This window comes from Paralichthys olivaceus, chromosome 6 (genome assembly GCF_024713975.1).
Source record: "Paralichthys olivaceus isolate ysfri-2021 chromosome 6, ASM2471397v2, whole genome shotgun sequence".
In the NCBI taxonomy this organism is placed as follows: Eukaryota; Metazoa; Chordata; class Actinopteri; order Pleuronectiformes; family Paralichthyidae; genus Paralichthys; species Paralichthys olivaceus.
The window spans coordinates 7,688,369-7,709,479 of record NC_091098.1 but is presented as its reverse complement, the minus strand read 5'-3'; the positions used below and the strand labels follow the sequence as shown (position 1 = coordinate 7,709,479).

The window sequence follows — 21,111 nt, the reverse complement described above, 5'->3', positions numbered from 1 at the left end:
CTCCTTTATTTATGGTTGCAGCCACAACCACGCTCGGCAGGTGTGAGACCATTAACTGTCAATAATGTGTGTTTATGCTGCAACAGAAAGATCACGCTTGACTTAATAATGAAGACAAACAAGTCAACGTGTAAAGTATGTAAAGTATTCAGGGAAATAATTACAAAGTGTTTACGAGACCTGAAAGTGAGTGAGTGGTACACTTGTATCTGTATCCACCAGAGGGCGCCTTTCTCTTGAATTTACCAGCTAGCAACACGTTGGATACTGTGACAGACTGCAGGGGCCTAAATGTTGAGCTAACTTCATTTAATATATTCAATAAGATTTATTATTTCAAAATATTTAGTTAAAAGTCTTGTCTGGTTCTTTGTTTAATTTCTTCTAAATAAAAAACATAACTCATTTCTTAACTTTCAAGCTTATTTGCTTTTGACTGCTAACATTAGTGTGGCTCTATAAAGATAATTAACTACTGTGCAATTCATGCTTTTTATGATTTCATTTAAATCTGTGTTTTTAATTCTTTATATTTGTAAGCATGAAATGCCCAAAAGTTCTGGAAAAGCATTGTTGATTCAAGGATAGGCTACATTTATTTTTCTAGGGTTAGGATGTTTGATCATTAACATCCAGTGAGCATACTGTCACAGTCACGTGGTTGATTTTCTCCATTCGATTTAATTTGCAGCACATACAAAGTACATATTAACTTTCTAACAAAGAATAAACCAATTGTATCTATTAGCTTGTTTGTAATCTGGCAAATCTGATGTTACATAGTGACTATTTCTAAAGATGGTAAGAAATAATAATTGAGGAATTAACCACTGACCAGCCCATCTGAACTCAACCGCTCCAGTGTCCAACCCACTCCCTGGGGGGGTTAAGGTAACGGTTAGGGGAAGGCAATTACTGTGATGGGTAAGAGTGGGTAAGAGTGGGTAAGAGTGGGTAAGGGGCAAGGGTTTGCATTTTGCCAATGAGTGTCCTCACTGAGATAGAAGTATAAGGTTGTGTGTGTGGTCCAAGGTTTGTTTAAGGTTAAGTTCAGATTAGATTTAGTTTAAGGTTAGATTTAGTTTAAAGTTAGGTTCAGGTTAGATTTAGTTCAAAGTTAGGTTCAGGTTAGATTTAGTTTAAGGTTAGATTTAGTTTAAAGTTAGGTTCAGGTTAGATTTAGTTTAAGGTTAGATTTAGTTTAAAGTTAGGTTCAGGTTAGATTTAGTTTAAGGTTAGATTTAGTTTAAAGTTAGGTTCAGGTTAGATTTAGTTTAAGGTTAGATTTAATTTAAAGTTAGGTTCAGGTTAGATTTAGTTTAAGGTTAGATTTAGTTTAAAGTTAGATTTAGTTTAAGGTTAGATTTAGTTTAAAGTTAGGTTCAGGTTAGATTTAGTTTAAGGTTAGATTTAGTTTAAAGTTAGATTTAGTTTAATGTTAGGTTTAGGTTATAGTTAGGTTCAGGTTGGATTTAGTTTAAGGTTAGGTTTAGGTTCATGCTAGTTTAAGTTTAGGTTAAATTAAGGTTAGTTTAAAATTAGGTTTATGTAAAGGTTAAGTGAGAAGTAACTACAGTTGATCTCCAGGAAATCAATATAAGTCAAAGTTAAGCCATGGAGATATGACTCTCTCACTCTCTCCCTCCCTCTCCCCCTCTCTCTCTCTCTCTCTCTCTCTCTCTCTCTCTCTGCGTGTGTGTGGTTGTTTGTGTGTGTGTCCCTCCTCCTCCTCCTCTCCCCCCCTCGGGTCCGGGGCTGAACCTCCACCGTCCTCCCCGCTCTCAGCTGGTGTGTATCGGCCACACAGCGGATCTCTCTCCGCTGCTTGCTCCGCGGCTGTAACTTTCACCTCCGGTGTGTGTGCGTGTTAGTGTGCGTGTGTTAGTGTGTGTGTGTGTGGTGCTTCGGTCCATCACTCCTGCAGGGCGTGTGTTCAGTTTGAGGAGGGAGCTGAAAGTTGCTGCTGCAACATGGACTGAAGCAACAGCCCGGCGGAGCGTGGATCTACCTGAAGAAGAAGAAGAGCGCTGCGGCACAGAGCGGACCTTTCCCCGGGTTGACTTCCCACCATGGAGGAGGACGACGGGCATCATGAGAACGGTGTCCACGCCGCCAAGGACTCGGACCGACAGCAGCGGCTCCGGCTCTGTGTTTTAAATGAACTGCTCAACACGGAGAGGGATTATGTTCGGACGCTGTTTTTCCTCCAGTCGGTAAGTTTGACATATTCCCCATTCACGTTGCTCATCGCACGGGCAGACCGCCACCCCAAACTCCAGTCATCGATCCTTGAATTTGATGTCGCTTCGTCTTTTGGTGAACACGAACGTCTCGTGAGTTTTATTAAAACGCTGGAGACGTTGTATTAAATAGCATGCTACGCTCTTGAATTCGGCTAATAAACAAAATATGAAGTGGCACCCGTTACAAGAAAAAAGTACACTTAATATTTCCCCCCTCTGGCGCAGATTACGGATGGGGTATGGCGATAGATGACGAGAAATTCGTATGGAGTTTGGTTTGACCTTCTGTCCACAAGGATGGAAGCTTCTAATAGCTTAACTTTTCAATCCCGTGTATATATATATAACAACACAAACACTTATATACACAAACATGTGTGCGTATGTAAACAAAAGTTGTGCACAGTGTACAGCTGCTGATTGTGTGGATGTCCTCATACAGATGTGAGGTGCAGTCTGATAGAAAGAGTCTAACTGCTGCATCTCAGCCTCGTGGTATTCATGGATTTATTCATTTTCCTTGCTGGAGCCATGCGTTTGTGGGGTGGGGGGGCCATCATTCACACCTCACTATTGTGTGTTAAAGCTCAGGTTCAAGACAATCGAAGAGAAGAATCAGTGTCTCTGCAAATAAATAGATATTCAGAACCTCAGAACCACCACACCTCCTCTTCCTCCGTCTTCTTCGTCCAGTCACAGATAAGGACTCATTTCAGCACGCTCACTTACATGTTCAGTCATTGCACAACACCACCAGCTTCTGCTGATGAGTGAATGTCCTGGTGATTTTACACGCTCCCTGTCAGACACCAACATCATCGAGGTTGGCTCCCACCTGCGAGAGAGAGAGAGAGAGAGAGAGAGAGAGAGAGAGAGAGAGACTTTTTCCATTAGTCACTCTCCTTCATCATCCTCCTTCTCCCTTTGCCAGCTTTGCCTCATCATGTGAGGTATTTGGTTAGTGCAGGTGGTTCTGCTTCAGAAAAATTGGGTGTGAGGTTTAACTTTGACTGAATGAATTGGTTTAATTTCACGCCAGAGCAGCAATGTGACTGTGTGACTGGGCCAGAATGGAATCCCCCTCTTGTTGTTGCCCCATCCTCAACACGGTCAAAGGTCAGGGTCAGCTGCAAAACATCACCCCTGAGCCGGTTGGGGATTCAGACTATCTTGTTTCTTGGCCACCCTGCTGACTCTTTAAAAAGCCTGCACCCTTTGAATGTTAACATTTTTAACCTGCTGATGAAAGCATGTTTCTTATGAACATGCTAATGATTCAGCATTCATTAAAAAAAATCTGGCAAGTATTTGTCGAAGAAAACAAAGTCACAGTTCCCTCTTCTCTCTTGCACTGTCACATGTTTAGAACTTCCTCCTGTCTTTGTCGCTGAGACAGGCTATTTAATGATCGTCCAGTTGTCTAATTGACAATGCGTGACTTTCTCAGAATGATACCCACTCAGTTCTGCTCCAGGATGATGTGTTCTAACTTTTTAACTTCTGTTTAGATAAAAGGATCTTATGAAATTTGGGGGCCAGTCCCTGTGACACTGCTTTCCTTCTCAGTTACACAAGAGGCAGTCGAGGCTTATCTTCTGTTACAAGACAGACCAGGCGGCATAGGGAAATACTTTGACAACCCCCCCCCCACCACACTTCTGGCATAATGATAAAGACAAAGCCCAGCTGATTTATCTGAGAAGTCTGGGAGCTTTTTTCTCTCCTGTGGACATCTGAAAACTGTCAGTGCCAGACTCCCCCACTGTGCTCCTCCACATCATCACATCAATTGGCATCTTTTGATTTAAGCCATATTATGAAGAGACAGAGCGGAGTGATGTGTGTGGGCTTGAGGGGAATTCTGTTATCTCCAGCATCTTTGCATAGAATGCCCTTAATACGGCTGCAGCCAATCTTGAGTGTCAAGACTTAACCCACATTTTGAAGATTTTCGTTAGGATTCGTGGTAAATTGTGTGTAAAAATTCTGCTCTTGCACAAGTGTGTTTGTGGTAAAATACCTCTGACACCAAAATAAGCAGGCGTATGAGTTTGTTTGGGCAAACACGCTAAAAAAGGCAACTGACTCCATTCCCATTGCCATTAGAGGAGTTTGCCTTTCTTTTTTTTTCTTCCCCCGTGTGTCACGTTTGACGTTACAAATGCACCGAAAACTGAGGGTCTCTCTCGCCTTGCCAATTAGTAATTAGCACGTTCTCCCAGTTGTTTTGTTTCCATCACTGTTGTGTCTAATGCAGAATCATTTGACCCGGGAGTGAATGCCGATTGTATCCATTCCCACTGCAGACAAAAACCAGATGTTGGTGGGTGTAAGTGGGTTTTTTGACCAAAGGAGTAGGGGCTTAAGAAAGGCTAAACCAGTCATGCTCCACTGCTTTGTGTTGCACAAACAGACATGTTGTGTTTTTGTACCATCTAACGAGAATTTCTCTAGGCTGAAATGCATGGATGGGATTGCCCTAATTACGAGTCATTCACATATGGGCACATACAATACCATGGCAACAAGCTTGATGCCAATAGCATGCTATATGTGATGAGGATATGTTCTGTGTACATGTGAGACGACTATAGGGAAGTGTTATGGCTTAGATACCTAAAGGTGGAAACATTTGTAACAAAGGCCCCTGTTCCAATCCTCAGTAAATCTCCCCCAGTACTCTCCATCCAGGGCCCGGCCGAGCGTGCTCCCCTTCCCTCAGCAGGAGCCGAGGCTTTGTCACCATGTAGCTCACAGTGGTGTTGATAAGCAAAGTCTGGCTGTGGGAGCTCAGAGCATATGGTTTCAGTAAAGATAGAGAGGTTCAGGGTGGGGGGATAGTTGGTTAGGGATGCGTAGTCCCTCAGTGTGAAGATGCTAACGCAGTGATGGGAAATGAATAGAGTGCATTCATTCATTGAATTATTCTGTGATGATAAATTGTCTGCGTATCTTTTGAGTGTCTGCTCTTTCTCAACCTGCCGCCTGGATACTTCATTTAATACTGATGCTGATTAGCAGCTGTAAGATTGTAACCATCAATTCACAATGTCAAGGAGAAACACTACACTAAACTACCCACAATCCTTAATTGTAGGAGCAACGTCTCTGATTGGTGGAGCTCACAGTTAGCACAGCTGTACACATCATATCAGCATTACTACACTAGGTGACTATACTATACACTATATGAAACACTATATAGATACATACACGACACAAACTACAATATATTGTTACAAATCTCATGGTTAAATTCCTTGCAGGAAGTCATTAGAAGGGATCATTTGCATTGGTTTATGGGATGTTTAGTTCCTATACTCTTTATATACCTTTGCCTTCTTTCTATTTTCTGCAGTATTCTTTGCTCTGGATGAAATGTTTTAGGGTCACGATTCATCTTGTAGGTGGTGGGCCTGGTTCCAGGAACGTCAATGGAGAAAATGAATGAGAACTTACTTCTGGAACCAGAGCCTTTCTAAAAGTGGATGGTCACTGTTACACCCTACGTTTGGTTTGTTTACATGTCCTCTGTAAGTTATACATGTACATGAGACAGAGACAGTGTGGGAGTGAAACAGCGAGTGATGTTTTTCCCAGCCAATAAATGTCAATTTATACTTCTCCTGAAAGCACAGCAAGGTTTTAGGTTTCAGTGTTTTCAATGTTGCTGTCAAACTCCATTGTAGCCACTCTGAGTATATTCAAACATTTAAGTGTAGAATACATCCCTATTTCCAAGTGCTTTTTTTGTGTAGAGGCCCTCAGCTTCCTTCTTATTTGAGCACCTGATGGTTTGGATTTCCTCCGTCTCACTGGGATTATTTCCTCGTGTCCACGGCAGAGTGGCAGCTAGCCGTTGACCGCCTAAATCATTCTTCATTTCGTTATCGCTGACTTATTTTGCACCTCCCTTTGTGCTCCTCCGCGAACCTCCTGGATCTTTAGCCTCCGTGCAGCATCGCTTATCAATCGCAATGATTGCAGTGACACACAAAAGAGATGGTTATCCATGGCTTTGGCATCTTAGCCATTCTGCATGTCACTCATCCCCTGGCAATTACCAGTGCCAACGAGCTCATCTAATGTGCTGGAGGGAAGCATGTCGGGGTGGTGGGAGGAGAAGAGGTGAGAAGGGGGTTGGGGGTGTGAAAAGAGGGATTAGGGGATTCATTTTGCTCAGCGCTATCATTGCCAATCTCTTAATCTAGCGGCCTCATTTAAACAAGCAGATTCCTTTTCAATTCTAAGTTTTTGGTGATAACTGCTCGTTTCAAGCTTTTGTTGCAACTCTGTGAATTGATAATTTCTTAGTGACATAGATTAGCTGGGATTTTCTTCAGGGCAATGCTTTGTTGATTTAATCCAGACAACCGGATTTCCCCTGCCACAATGACCATCAGTGTCAGGAATACGGTCGGTGGCGTCATACCCGGTAGAGTTGAGGGATTTTCCTTCAAAACCATAAAATGGGAGTTTGCCAATTTAAAGGTTGCTTGATTTCTTTTTGCCACACTGACCCATGTCATAGTGAATCCTGTTGAGTTAATACAACAGGGGAATTGTGTGGCCAATAAGTTAGTCAGCCTTCGACCTCCATTTTCCACTCGGAGAAGTGAGAGATGGAGAGAGGGGTGTCCAGGAAGGTCTTGTCAGTGCTGCAGGATAATAGGAAACATCTGGAAATTCTGCCCTCTGTGACCTTTTTGCTTTAGGCCACACACGCTTGAGGTTACACATGGTCTAATACTGATGTGTGTTTGTGTGGATAAATGATATTGAGTTTCGAGTATGTGATTGCACATTCACTGTATAGCTGCAGTTTTTTTTTTCACCGCTTTCTCATCCTTTGCTGTTGTTAATCTTTCTGTACGTGCACCTGGAGTCACTGTTGACAAGCCCCTCTAAGCAAACAGGATGACAAGAGCACATGCTCACAAACACAGAAGACGCCATGTGACCTGTACCCTGGAAGACTCACATGCAGGAAGTCAGCCTTGAGCTTCCTCTTCAAACTTGAGCCTGTGCGTACCTCTTAACTTTCTTTTTTTCCTCGCTCCATCTCTCCTTCCCTCCCTACTGAGTGGGAAAGACCAGCATCGAGTTTCTCTGAGCTGGGGAGGGGGGGTATAAATAGCTTCAGATTCTAACTATCATCACGGCCACAACGCTGGTGGTTTCAGCTCACTGCAACCTTAGCCCTGCTGAAGTCATACACACATCACATATATAGCGAGAGGAGGGAGGGCCCATCCTAACAGCAGGTAGAGCAGTTACAATGGCATGCTGCTGGGATTTTGTGAGGGTTTTTATTATTACTGGGCTTTAAACTTTCTGCTGCGTGCTTTATATGTTTTGGTTTAAAAATATTGTAACTTCCCATTTAATCAGTCATGCTAAATGTTATCGCCCATAACCAGAAGAAGAGAGGGGCTGCTCAGTGGCCAGCTGCTCAGACTGTGGTTGTAGTTGGTGGTTGCTGACTGTGTGTCTTAACTGTGTGAATGTGATCAGGGTGTTCCTGTAAAAGAGAGGTTGCTCCCGGTGAACAGGCGTTGAACTTCATGTTTATGTTTGCATACTAAAGCTATATTCATACTTCTACGTTCATTTGCAAATGGTGTTTAAAATTATCTCCTTCCACATCAGGGTTTTGACTCAGTTTTAATCCCTGTCCATACTAATGCCGAACATGCATATTATGTGACCACTCACGTACACTGGGCATGCGCACGCTGGTGTAAACAGGAAGCATTTGGTTGTTACTTGCAGAAAGAGCAAGGCTACAGACAAGAAGCAGCATAGGCAAAAAGGAAGAGCAGCAGTTAGTAAAGACAACAGGGTCAGCAATGCTGGAATTGATTATCCATGCTGCATCTTACACTGGTAGCCGAGGCTAATGCTGGTTGTTTTCTTTCGGAAGGGGACTCATGTCACAAATCAGCAAGTGGTTATGAGTGTCTACATCATCGTGTCCAAACATCTCAGTTTCAGCCCGTCCACGTTAAAAAGCAGCCCTGAAGCGATAAAACTAAAACAGGGCCAGCAGCGTTTCAAAACTCCGGAGCAGCGTGGACACCAGACGTATCCGTTGCAGAGTGGATGTGTTTTCAAATGAAACGTAGTAGTGTCTATCTAGCCTAAGACTGACAGAACCGCCATTACCCAAGTCAGTGCAAAAACCACCGAGCTGCCTTTTGTGCACACATATTAATGATGTACGTTGCCATTTGGTGCCATGCAGTGCGGCTGCAGTGGCAGACCAAATTCATTTCACTGCTGGTTGTTGCATAAATGGGGGAGGGGGGTTGTCAATGCCAGTTTCCAACTCAATATTAGTGCTTTTTTTTAAAGTCATGTGTGTTGATAAGCCATTTCTTTGAGGCATAGGACTGCAGCAGGAATTTTAAGAATTCAAGTTAACAAGTCTAAACCACTGTAACACCCAGAGGCATGATGTCAACCCCCACACCCCAGCCCCTCCACCCCCTCCCTCCGCAATAGATGTTTGTGGATTCTTCCAGCCATGAATTAGCATAGTATTAAAGTCATTCTGCGTGATCAGTATGAGGTGGGTGTGTTTTGGGGAATCTATTTCCTTTTGGTTTAAACCTCTTTACATACAGTCTATGGTTTAAACGTATGAAAGTATTTTCTTTGATTAGTTCCTTGTTAATGTTTACACTGTTAAAAAGGTGAGTTTATTCAGGAGTGCGGAATCTGAGGTTTGTGTGGAACTCAGGAAGTCATTGATCTGTAGTCAGGCATCATATCAGCCCACGGATTCTTCTGTCAGACATTAGATCGGGTGGTGTCAAGAATGTGATCGAGAGACTTTTGGGCTGTTTGGGACATTTTTATGATGGAAGCAAACATCCAATAAGAGCCACCATTGCTGTGTGCTTGTGTGTGAAAGGCTCTGTGGAGGGCTTTTCAACAGGCTGATATACGATACAATGGGTGACCTGGCCTGAATTGTAAAAGCGCGGCAACATGAGCTCCCTAATGTCCCTTTGGAGATCATGACCTGGACAAAGTCGGGACACGTACTTTCTCAGGGTTAGCACTGGGTGCAGTGGCGGTGCCCCATGGTCTTTTAGTCCACTTTCGAGGGGTGCATGCATGGGATGGATGGATACCTGCAGAATGTCTTGACAAAGTCTCTCCCCTCAGAGCTTCCTGTTTGCATTAAATACTGTGGCAGCAGGCTTACAATGTTTGTTAGCTTTCTCAAATACAACCAGATGTGTGGCTTCTTTCAGGGGTCAGAGGTCATTCTCCTGATAGAAAAATGCAAAACTAAAACAGACAAGAATTAAACACCTTTACTCAAAGCTTCCTGAAGTTACAGAATATGTTATAGATCATTTTAGGGTTATACTACTAGACGTTACGATATCTTGCTGGATCAGGGCGGGTCAGAGTAAATGCCTGGCCTGTACGCTGCCCAGCCAGGAAACTGTTCACATGACACAATGGGACAAAGAAGGACAAGCATGCGCACACACACACACACACACACACACACACACACACACACACACACACACACACACACACACACACACACACACACACACACACACACACACACCACCCAACACACTCCTAAGTAGGTCTTCTGTTGTTTTTTTGTTCCATGGTACGGAAATGCACTTTGAAGTAACATTTAGTGTTTTGTTTCTCCTCCAAAATAAAGCTGGTGACCAGTCATCCTCGCATAAGATGATTCTTCTTTTCTAGTTAATCTCCTCTCTTTTGGTTTTGGGTCTCCAGGCTCATGTCTGCTCTTCAATGTCGACGCAAAGACTGTTGATACTGTGAGTGTGTTGTGACAAAACCAAATGAGAATTGTGTCAGAGCTCTTTGTGTTACAGCCTAAATGAGAGGTGTGGAGTGGTGGGAAGTCGAAGAGCGTTGCTGGATTAACTCTTCTAGTTACATCTATACACGGAGAACTTTATAGTTACACCAATTATTTTTATTGAACCCTGTGAGTTACAGAGGCTGTTGTTATTTTCATGACCGCTGCTGATAAATTCTTTGGCCTGGTTGCTGAATGGCTTTTATTTTGGCATTCATTCTTTCTGATGACAGTTTGCCAACTAACTGATTTTGTGCTGATGTGCTGAAACTGTAAAAAAATTTACATGAAGAATCACATCTGCCAGTTTATGGGGGGGATTTATGTCTTTAAATGTGATTGACATGAATCTTTTACAGAATAGCTGTGAAAGAAAAAAGCTGGTCAATAGTAGAGGTTGTACAGTATGGGTTTTTCAATGGCAGAATATCATGTTTTTATTTCAAATAAAATAATATATCAACAGTATAATAATAAATTACACACAGAATTTACTGAAATTAACTTCCCTTCAACAGTAAAATGTTTAAAATAAAAAGTTGCATGGTTTCAAGTTCTTATTATTTAAAAGAAAATGTCCTCACAGATTATTTTTTACCAACTCACGATTATCACTATCCTTGGTTTTATGTGGATTTGACCTGAACAGTGGTCTCCTCTTCTTCTTCTTGTTCTTTTCAGTCTCATAATTTACGTTCCACACTGTGATAATTGAGCTTGCACAGAGATGAATTATCCTGGAAGCATCACTTTCAGGTGGAAACTAAGATGTGTGCCAGTTGCATTAGTGGTTGCCAAAAACGAGAAGTTGAATGAATGTAGGTCGTTTGCATCAGTGGTTTCAGAGGTAACACAATCAGAAAGGGATTTAACTAGCAGCTGTCTGTCTGTCTGCCCGTCCGTCTGTCTGTCTGTCTGTCTGTCTGTCTGTCTGTCTGTCCGTCCATCCATCCATCCGTCCTTCTGTCTGTCTGTCCAATTAACACTGTTCTCTATCAAGTTGGTAAGTACTATTTGAGTTAGAAACAGTGGCTGCTCTCTATGATCTTCCCCTTTCCTGCTTTGCCAAATTACCATTATTGTGTAGTGTTGGATACTCATTTATTTCTTCCCCTCTCTTTTCTCTGTGTCTGTGCCCATGACGCTGTTTACGACTGCCCAGCTGAATGCCAGGTGTCGGCATGCCTAGTTTGGTGTTTCTTTATCACATATCTACTGTATGAAAGCAAACATGTTTTTGTTCTGAAATAACAGTTTAGCTTAGATGGGTTACATCCTCTCCCTGAAAGCTTTGCACATCTCCGATGTCTCTCTCAACACTGTGCTCTCATGCTTGGATCCAGTCTGTGATGCCTACGTCTGTAGCACCAAAAGAACATGCATCCAAACGTCCAGATGGCCTCTGCAATCTGGTCCGTGATGTTATCTCCAGATCACCACATGTCACCCCTCAACAGGAAAGCCAGACAAACCTCCATTGAGGGTCAGCACCAGTAGAAATGAAATTAGTTGATTTAGTCAAGATGAACTTGTGAAGAGAAAGTGTCATTTTAGCTGTGTAGACGTGAAGGTCATTAATAAACATGTCACATTGATATAAAGTTCAATCATCTTAACAGATGTACAGGTTGATATAGAAGCATGAACTGCTTTTAAAAGTCGGTGCAGAAATGGTAGAAACGTATAAAAATAGATCTTCCTCACCAATGGCTTTGCAAGCTATTTCTATTGTCACTGTCACAAGGGGAGTGTGTGAGAGCGAGTGTCACACCTTTTGTCACACTGTTTTTTGCCCTGATAGATGTGGAATGAGAGACAGAATTAAGAAAGACTGTAATTGTCTAACAGAAGCTACGTGAAAAAGTGGAGGTATCATAATTGATATTTAAAGCACATTCATTATAAGCAGCCACTGTGAAAAAAGCATGTGGCAAAACAGGATAGAGAAAATATAGTTGTTACTGTTTTAATTTTGACAGCAGCATTGTATGGACTGAAAATATGAAACTTTTTATTGCTATAATACTAGATATTGATCTTGTACATCATCCATTCATGAAAGCAACAGAGCTGCTATGGGCTCGATGGGTAGGCAGTCTTTAACAGGAAGTCCCTGGTCCAGTGCTGTCTGTCTGTCCTCTGTTGTTGAGACACTGTCTCATCCCCTGTCGTGTCAAGTTTCCGCCCATGTGAGCAGTTCAAAAAGCCCTGAAGTTTAAAGCGCTTCAAAGCGGAAGTGAGTGAGAGGGGGAGAAAAAAAACTGGACAACACTCAAAGAAGACTTTGTGTTTTGGTGATTGGCTCTGCCAAAAAGGGGTTTCTCTTGGAAGACAGCGAGGGACTGGTTGGGTGGGAGCAGAGGGAGTTTTTAGAGGGTTTGGGAGAGATGTGAATTACAGCTTCAGAAAGAAAGAAGTTTGCGAAGGTTTACTGGGGTCCCTCATTGTGGCAACGCCATGGGCCATTCTTTGGCTCTGCTGCACTCAGGCCACAAAGAGGGGATTTCTTCATTTATTTATTCAATTTCATGCCATGTCGACCCCAAAATGGCCCCCGTCCCCTCTCCAAAACTGCCCCGTTCCTCTTTATGGCTGGCTACCCAAATACCTCTCTCCAGAAAGAGAGACCCTTAATGGATGCATTGTTTTTAGCTTGTTGTTTTTTTCTCTTGGATGAAGAGGGGTAGAGGGTTTGAGGCTGGTGACCTGAGAATTTGGACAGAGAAAACGTCCTGAGAATGTGGATCTGTGATTCTGTTTGAGGACTGTTGCAGTAGGTGTGGGAACCAAGGCGAATTGAAAGGGGGCTCTCAGGGCCCTCTGGAAAACCTTTGACAAGTGTTAGAGCTTGTTCTTGATATATGACGTCTCTTGTGAGATGTATGAATTGAGCGAGATGGCCCAGCATTGTTGCTGAATGCTGATGGAAGTCACAGGCAAACAACAGAAGTAGCCCTGTTTTGTCTGTTAGACTGTCAGAGAAATCTGCGATTAAAAAATGCTCCAAATGACTAAATCATTTTTCATAATTAAAATGCATCTAGAATGGTGTCAATTCACCGGCCAAACAAACAAACATACGACTGTTAAGCGGCTCCATTAAATCACTTGTTTCAGCCAAGAAATGGTCATACACTTCTGACATGTGGATGATATTTAATATCTTCATTCCACTGATATTCCATGTTTATGTTGCCTTTTACTTTTATGGCCAACAGGAAGTGCAGAACCCATCAGGTCAGTAATTCAGCTTATTTAGCTCCATTTAGCATGATTACCAGATGGAGGCTACTGGTGATAGGTAAACTGATGGATGAATGACAGCCAGCGACACATTCATTTGGTATTTTTTAAGTGTTTCTTCTGGATTTTGTTGTTCAGTAAAAAATTTAAAAACTCATTATTCGCTCAGTTTGTCTTTTCATTTCTCCTTGACATTTTCATCCTTGTTTTTATCGCACAACATATTAGAAGGAGCCGTCTGTGTAATGTAGTCCAGTGCAATACCAGCATATTTCCCAAACAGCCTGTCAAGGTGCTCTGTGATCATGTTCTCCCAGATATTCATTTTCTCATTAATCCCTGTTTAATATGGACGACCTTTTCTGAAGATAAACATTGAAATTAAAAGGATCTTCTGCTCCTCAACCTGAGGGACCCTTGAGGCAACATCCCTTGTGAGCAGTGGTACGGCAGCTCCAGCAAATTTCTGACTGTACATCTGACTTACCCCATGTCGCAACATGACATCTTCTAACTTCTCTCTAGTTATTTTCCTGCTGTTTTTTTTTTTTATCATAACCATCCGGGATTTCTTGTGTCAAGAAATAATTGTTATTGTAATGATTTGATCCTTGTATCATAGATAAACCCCTGGTGTTTTTCACAGGCACGTTAGTGACCTTTGCAGTTGTGAGCGCTCTGCCAGTCAATTAAAGTGGATCTAATGTTGGGTCATGTTACACGGCCAGCTTGGCTGCAGGTAGAAAACTGTGTTCAGAGGCAGACGTGACGGCAGCAGGCCTCTTACTCACTGTTCAGTGGAGCGGACGCTGGACCCCACCAGCATATGGTCCATCTGTATCTTCACACCTTACTGTCTGGCCCCTCTTCGCTCTGGTAAATCTCAACATTTAGCAACCCCCCCACCCACCCCTTCAGGCCACATCTGACCCTGCGTCTTTTGCTCAAATGAGATGATGCCGGATGCCTCATAGGACAGCAGACAACCGTTATAGGTGTTAAACAGTGTTACTGCTGTCTGTGGTAGCAGGTGATGATGGGTTAGACGTGTGTTGCCAAGTGATATGATGGGTGGAAAAGGAGTAAATAAGGAAGACATTGAATTTGTGTTGGCTCCTTTTGACACAAATAAATATCATGATCTGTCACTTGTCAAGCTCTCATAGTCTGGCTGTGGTGCCCAAAGTTAAAGCAAAGATCTACATTTTAAATCACTCCCACAGTGCACAATGTGATTTATTTGTTTGTTAAAGCTTGGTTGCAACCTACTACCAAAACCACTTAGAAAGACTTTACTTAGAACACGGTTGAGTAATCGGTCAGTCGAACATGTCAAAACTTTCTTTTCTCAGAAGCCACACTTCCTGTCCAGAACTTACTGTACATCTGCTGCTTTTTGTGTGCTTCACTCTGCAGACTGTTTGTTTTCCTTCCCTGCTGAGTTGATGATTTAGGCGTCTAAAAAGTGTTGGTCTTTTTGTTCTGTGTGATTGCTCGGGTTTCACTTCCTGTTTGCATGCCACACATTTAGACACACTGGAAGAGACGTGCGTTCTGTTGCAGTATGGGTTTTTTGGAACATGTCTTGACATTTTGTTGCACAAAAATACTTGCAATAAAGGGGTCAGTGACTCACCTTGGTGGGATCGCCCGACCTTACGCCAACTGATCACGTGACCAGTCAGTGGCACGTTTAGAGATTTTATGTAAACTGCTGTCACGGCATTTCACAATCAGTCCACTTGAATACAGCCCCTGGCTACTTCTTTTTCAGTCATTTGAGAGGCAGAGAGTCATGTCTGCTTTGGCATGAGGACATGCACATGTGACAAAACTATACGCTGTCCTTCTTTTATAACAGAGGAGAGGCTTTTTACTATATTAACACTGGTTGGGTCGATATGCAGCTTGCAAATGGAGTTAAAAAGTGCAACTATTATTGCTCCTGTAACGTTTCACATTTCCTCCCTTACTTTAAGGTGTTTTTCTAAGGAGGTCTCACACTTAAGTAAATTTACCTAACTCTCAGGCCTGTGTGTCTACAAAAATCTATCGACAGTTAAAGTGTGAAAACAGTCCTGTTCTGCAGTTTGTAAATGAGGGTGTGGAGTTGTGAAAATGCTATTAAGAAGCCAAGATACTTGTTTCTGAGAACTCTGGGTCACTGTATGAGAAATGTATGCTAGGGTTTAAATTTGATCAGTCAACCAATAAAGGTCCCGCCTTTTATTCTCAGAGGAAAAATAACTGACTTCTTGCAACCAATGTTCAAAATTGTCACCAACATTAAAACAGTGAAAATTGTTTTAGCAGCTCTTCTAGTTACAGCAGCATTTGAACAAGAATCAAGAACTAAGAGTAAATTGCTATTTATCAAATGTTTATCATTCTCTGCTCATAAAGAACAGTTTAAACACCCAAGCTTTACTCAGGAGCAAACATTTTGCCCCAACATATTTATAATCATATTACTTTGTTGTATTTTTTCCTCTGACAATCTCAGTTCAGTTCTATAATAACTTTATTTGCATAGTGCTAATCTAAACTAGGTTACAAAGTGCTTCACAAAATCTTATTTTGAAGCTTTAGTATTTTTTGCTTTTTCCTTTCAAGAGTATGTTAAAAAATTCCTGTCCACCATACTGAAACATCAGTGGCATAATTCTGCATTAGTTGTCTTTGGCAGCTTCGTGGTCTATTAAAGAGCTTGATGGGTTTGTTACCAGTGTCCCACGGGATGAGAATGAGCATTTTCCCATCATCCCTGTGGCAAGAGACCATCATGTGCAGCATCTCTGCTGTGCTCTGTGCAGCTGAGGCCCCTCCGTGCAGACAATCTGACTCATTGTTATGAGTCGGAGGGTATCAAAATATGAATTTATGTCCCTTCTGACCAACTATTATTAACACACTGGTTGATGTCATCACTATTTTTAGATACTAGAAGGTAACAAGGCATCTTGTGCACACAGTCTAATGTGAGCTGATCAGAGCATCCTGTTCAGTAAAAATTGCAGTGTACATATTTGTGTCTTCATGTAAAGTACTACAATTAGCTTTAAATACATAATCACGTCCATCAGATTCACGGTTGTGGAGCTGCTCTGTGGCTAAATTTGATTTCAAAGAAAGACTACCTGTCTTTTTTAGTCAACAGAAGAATATTTGCGATCCATTAATCACTTAAATATTATTCATCCATGTCTAATCCTCCACTGAACATAATTTATACACCCTCGGCTGATGACTATGTGCTGATGTCATAAAAGGAGCAGCAAGGTCATGGACATGTCCTACTACTATATTTGGAGAGTGGTTTGTGTGTTTGTGTGTCTGGCTACTCCTCTAAAACCCAACCCCCATTCCCCTCCAAACAAGGTTCACAGGTTTTGACGACAGCAAGTTTTAATGCCAAACGCAAGCGATTAGAGGGCAGTTGTGAATCTTCAGAAAAGGTGTGTGTGTGTGTGTGTGTGTGTGTCCACAGAGCATAGAGCCATTTCCATATGCTGGACTACTTCTGATGGTTTTAAAGTCCTTTTCTTCTGATGAGTAGGAGCAGCTCTGGATGTCTTCCTCATTTACTGCAACAGCTCATCAGTGATAGAGAACCAGCAACATCTTCACCTGTATCTGAGCAGGAACATCAGGTTTCCAGTCCTGACCGACAGACCCACACATGCAGATGCAAGACTGGTCTTACGCTAGTGATGATGCATTGATGCTACATCACCCTAAAACCATCAGAAGCAGCCCAGTGTTCCAAAGTGGCTTTATGCTGTGTGGACGCACCATGGAAGGATAAGAAATTATAAAAACATAATATGATATGATAATATGCTTTCATTAATTATTTTGGGCACAAACTCTCTAACATTCAGACTGAATTTCTCCATCGTTGCTCAGTCGTCTTTGCAACTGACAATTGCCTTTATTATCCAGACACTGAAAGATATTTCGTATCAAATATTAAGATCTATTTCCATGTTAAAATAAGTTACATGCAGATTTTATATTGGTAGTTTGAATGTGATTAATCACAGTAGGAAGGCAACAATGACATTATATAACCTTAGTTATCGGTTCTTATGAAAAGCAGGTATGCTAAGCAGCAAAGGTTCCGACAGATTCTCATTAACATTCATAACATTGATACAACTTAATTAAATGTTGGTGGTGAAATCTCAACATCAGATAACTGATGAACTTGGTTTAGGAAAAGTTTTGCTTCAGCATTTACCTCTCATGAAAGTAAACAAGGACCATCAGCCGCATCCTGCTGCCGCTCAGCATGTTGATTAATAAGTAATTAGCTCAACAACCGTGTCCAGCGGTCAGAGTTACAGTGCTTGTCATGACTACTGTGTATGTTTTTCACGATTGACTTTCTTTTTCCGATAACAACCGGTGTAGCCACGTGATGGCTCTTTGAATATTCATCTAATATACTGTCATTGCGTGTTTGTCGCTGTGCTCCGAGGTATTGCCCGCTCCATGCAAATGATGCATGACTTGTAATTAGGGTCATCTAAGGGTGCAGTCACATCTGCTCCTTCCTCTGTTATCCAAACATGTGGTGTATGTTTTGTGCTATTCTTCATCTCTGTATGTGTTTTGTATATTATGCCTGCATCTGCCAAATTATGAAGTTAACAGAAGTCATGCAGAATTTCTGAAAGCTCTGATTATTGGTCACCTGCCAAATTATGGACTTAGGCGGCGGAGGAAGTAAAATCAGACCAGATCGGAGTCTCTGTAACTGTAGCAGTGTGACTGACGAGGTTTTCTCTGCAGGGTGTTGCCTTGATTGGTGGTCATTAGTCTAAAGAGATGCTGAATATGAAAAATCACTCCAGACTGCAGTTTGTCCAATTATGATGCTTCTAAGCACAGTGCGCTTGGTCCATCAGATGTCAACATCCTGCCAATTAAACCCATCACACCTTCTTTTTGGGATGTTTCCTGTTGTTGACTCTGACCAGGCTCTCAAACTGCGACAGTCCAGACTGTAAAATCATGTGCGTGCCCAGTGTATTCTCTGTTATGTCTCTGGCTTGGCTGAAGCCAGTGTCTCAGTCATGATGGTGGACAGGGAGAGCTTCCAGTTTTCTCTCCAAATAAACCTGTGTGCTTTGTGATGGAACAATGAAGACAGCCAATACAACCCTGGGTGAGAATGAGGCGAGACCTGGACTGAAAGGACCTCTTTGTTGCTGCGTCCCACCATCCTCCCTGCTGATCCCCCTGTCACCACATCTGTGTGGCACATTTTGTTTAGGCAGTGAATCCTGGTACCTGTCTACGATGTCAATAAGGATATTTTAGTCTTTTACTTCCCCTTGTATTCCACTATTGTCCCTTTCACCCCCATTTCTCTCCCCTGCTGCTTTCCTTCATCTGAAAACAACCGAGGAAAAAGCCTTGTTTCCTGCCACTTTTTGTCCCCTCTGCCAGGGAGCAGTCTCTCACATGAGTGACTCCTCCAGTGTGGACACGGCACAAGTTGCCATATGGAGATTTAATTAGTGTTCGCCTCAAGCACAATCAGCTCACTTCCAAAACCAGTCAAGAACACGTCAACTACTGCTTCTCTTTAATGTGGACCTTAATGAGGGAGGTTGTCTCTCGCTGTTAAAGACCTGTGCTTTCTGTTTTGGAAACAACCTACGCAAAAGCTAGTAAAGAAGGCAGGAGCAGTCCTCCTGTTCCTTTTTCTGAGGAAATGATATGATTGCTGCCTGGCTGCCTGTTGGCTGTTCTATCTTTAGAGCAAATGTGTGATTAAGAGTGTCAGTCTGTCATTATGGGCAAGGGACTTGTACTGTAAGTAATACATGTATTAGGGTGATGGGCTATATAGAGCATGCACGGCTCTTTATTTTCACAAAGGGGCGGTTGACTCACATTACAAGTAAAGTATTTTTCATTTTAACCTTTCACACTTGTGGTGTGTACAGTAGCAATGTGGATTGACTGTTTGTTGACTTTAGTTTGGCAGAAAGTTTTTCCACTGAGACTAGTTTTTATGATTTTGAAGCATGATCCTTGTTGAAGGCAGACCATAAAACATAGAGTTAAAAAGAAAAAGAAACAGTGGTTTGAATTAAGTCAAATTCTTACTTTCAATAACTTCTTAAGTTCTTTGATTAGATATTTTTTCAATCCAATTGGAAAACATTAAAACTTAAGATGTGTTTTTTTAGGTGAACACCCATGCAGGATCAATTTGTTTAAAAAGGGGTTCAAAACTTGTTTTTGTTCCTATTGTTCCTGTGTTAGTGCAAACGTTGACATTGTTTCTATGAACACACATTGCTGTAAATATTTTTAAAATGTGGCGATACCTCATTTAATATCCATTGTACTGGGACAGCGGCAGAAATGTTAGGGACAAATATCTTGAAAACTAAAATGACCTGCATTGTCAGAAACTCCTAGAACCACTGACATTTTAACATGAGTGTGCATGTAGTAGTTTTGAAGTTGGCTGTCGAAAATCAACGGAGAGTTTTAAATAACAGCAGTAGCCTCCAGAAAAAAACTTAGATTTTAAATGAATAAATTAACCCAATTATTTTTTCCTTTGTATCATTTCTTTTCATCCACGTGGCAAGCGATCATTTTTCAGACTCGAGGCACTGAAACGCAGGCAGATACAGCAGCACTCTGCCAGATGAAGGAGTCTTCAGGAGTAGAGTTTTATTTGGTGGTTTGGGAGATACATATATCCTCTCCTGTATCTGTTTTTTTTCTTTTTTTGGAGACATTGTTTGAGTGTGGAGATGAGGCAGACATTCAGACTGAGGCAGGATAAGCCTGTCAGACAGTTGATCGACAGAGAAATGGGGAAGACAGAATAAAAGAAACTGTTTGCAGATTCACTTCCCCCTCTCTTTGCCATTTATCCTTTTTTTCTAAGTCAGGATTCTGATTGGCAGGCACACACGCACGCACACGCACACACACACACACACACACACACACACATAAAGCTCAGCCTGACATGAGCCTATTACGGTTGTCTTTGCTGAAGTGGTGTTTGGAGATGCTGCAACAATGAAGCAGTTATTTTGGATGATGTCTTACAGCTGAATGCTCAGGTGCATTCGCTTCCATTACACAAAATCCATATAGTGAGCTTCAAGTGTCATACAACAGTAAAAAAGAACACATGTCATATAATGGAGAATTCTGTGACCCCTATAAGGGACAGTAAAGCAACTGTGACATGTCCATTGTGCAGCATGAAAGGCAATTTTCCGTGTGAGCATACATGTGACTCTGTTGTTCAGAGGTCTGTGTGTTTATCCGCATGCATAATGATGCAACACAGGCTCAACATGAAGCTGTTTCCTCAAAACAAAGCACATAGACACACTACCTTTAAAATAAACAGCAGAGGGAACCTGGACTTCCACTTTCAGACCACTCTTGTGTGCACATGAGATGGTTCAGAAACCTGTCTTGGTTTCTTATTGAATCAGACTTGGATGTTCAATATCTCAATATGATGCTTACTGAATTGTACCGTAAATGTTCTAGGCCCATAATAAAGCACAGGGCTTTTTCCTTTTTTAACATGCTTTGTGTCTGTTTCCTCCACAGGCATTTCTGCACAGAATCAGACAAACTGCAGATGACCAACAGTGTCTGTCACCTGAACACGTCAAGGTATGACTGGTCTTTAAATACTTTTTTTTTTGCAGCAGAAAGTTTAAGTGCAAATCAATACAAAACTAGAATGTCAGTTAGTATAGAGCA

At 41.9% G+C, this 21,111-nt stretch overlaps 1 protein-coding gene across 4 annotated transcripts in view; it reads left to right on the top strand.

Annotated features, from left to right (window-relative positions):
• The first annotated feature begins 1,598 nt into the window (after nt 1-1,598).
• Nucleotides 1,599-21,111, top strand: part of prex1 (phosphatidylinositol-3,4,5-trisphosphate-dependent Rac exchange factor 1) — an 85,210-nt gene continuing 65,697 nt past the window's right edge. For 2 of the 4 annotated variants that reach the window (XM_069526070.1, XM_069526069.1), the window contains exons 1-3: nt 1,678-1,788; nt 1,872-2,213; nt 20,956-21,021. In XM_069526070.1, coding sequence (XP_069382171.1) covers nt 2,070-2,213; nt 20,956-21,021 — 210 coding nt within the window. In that variant the 5' untranslated portion in view covers nt 1,678-1,788; nt 1,872-2,069. Of the gene's footprint in view, nt 2,214-20,955; nt 21,022-21,111 lie in introns of all 4 variants that reach the window. The other 2 variants (XM_020089345.2, XM_069526068.1) reach the window with 1 other exon arrangement.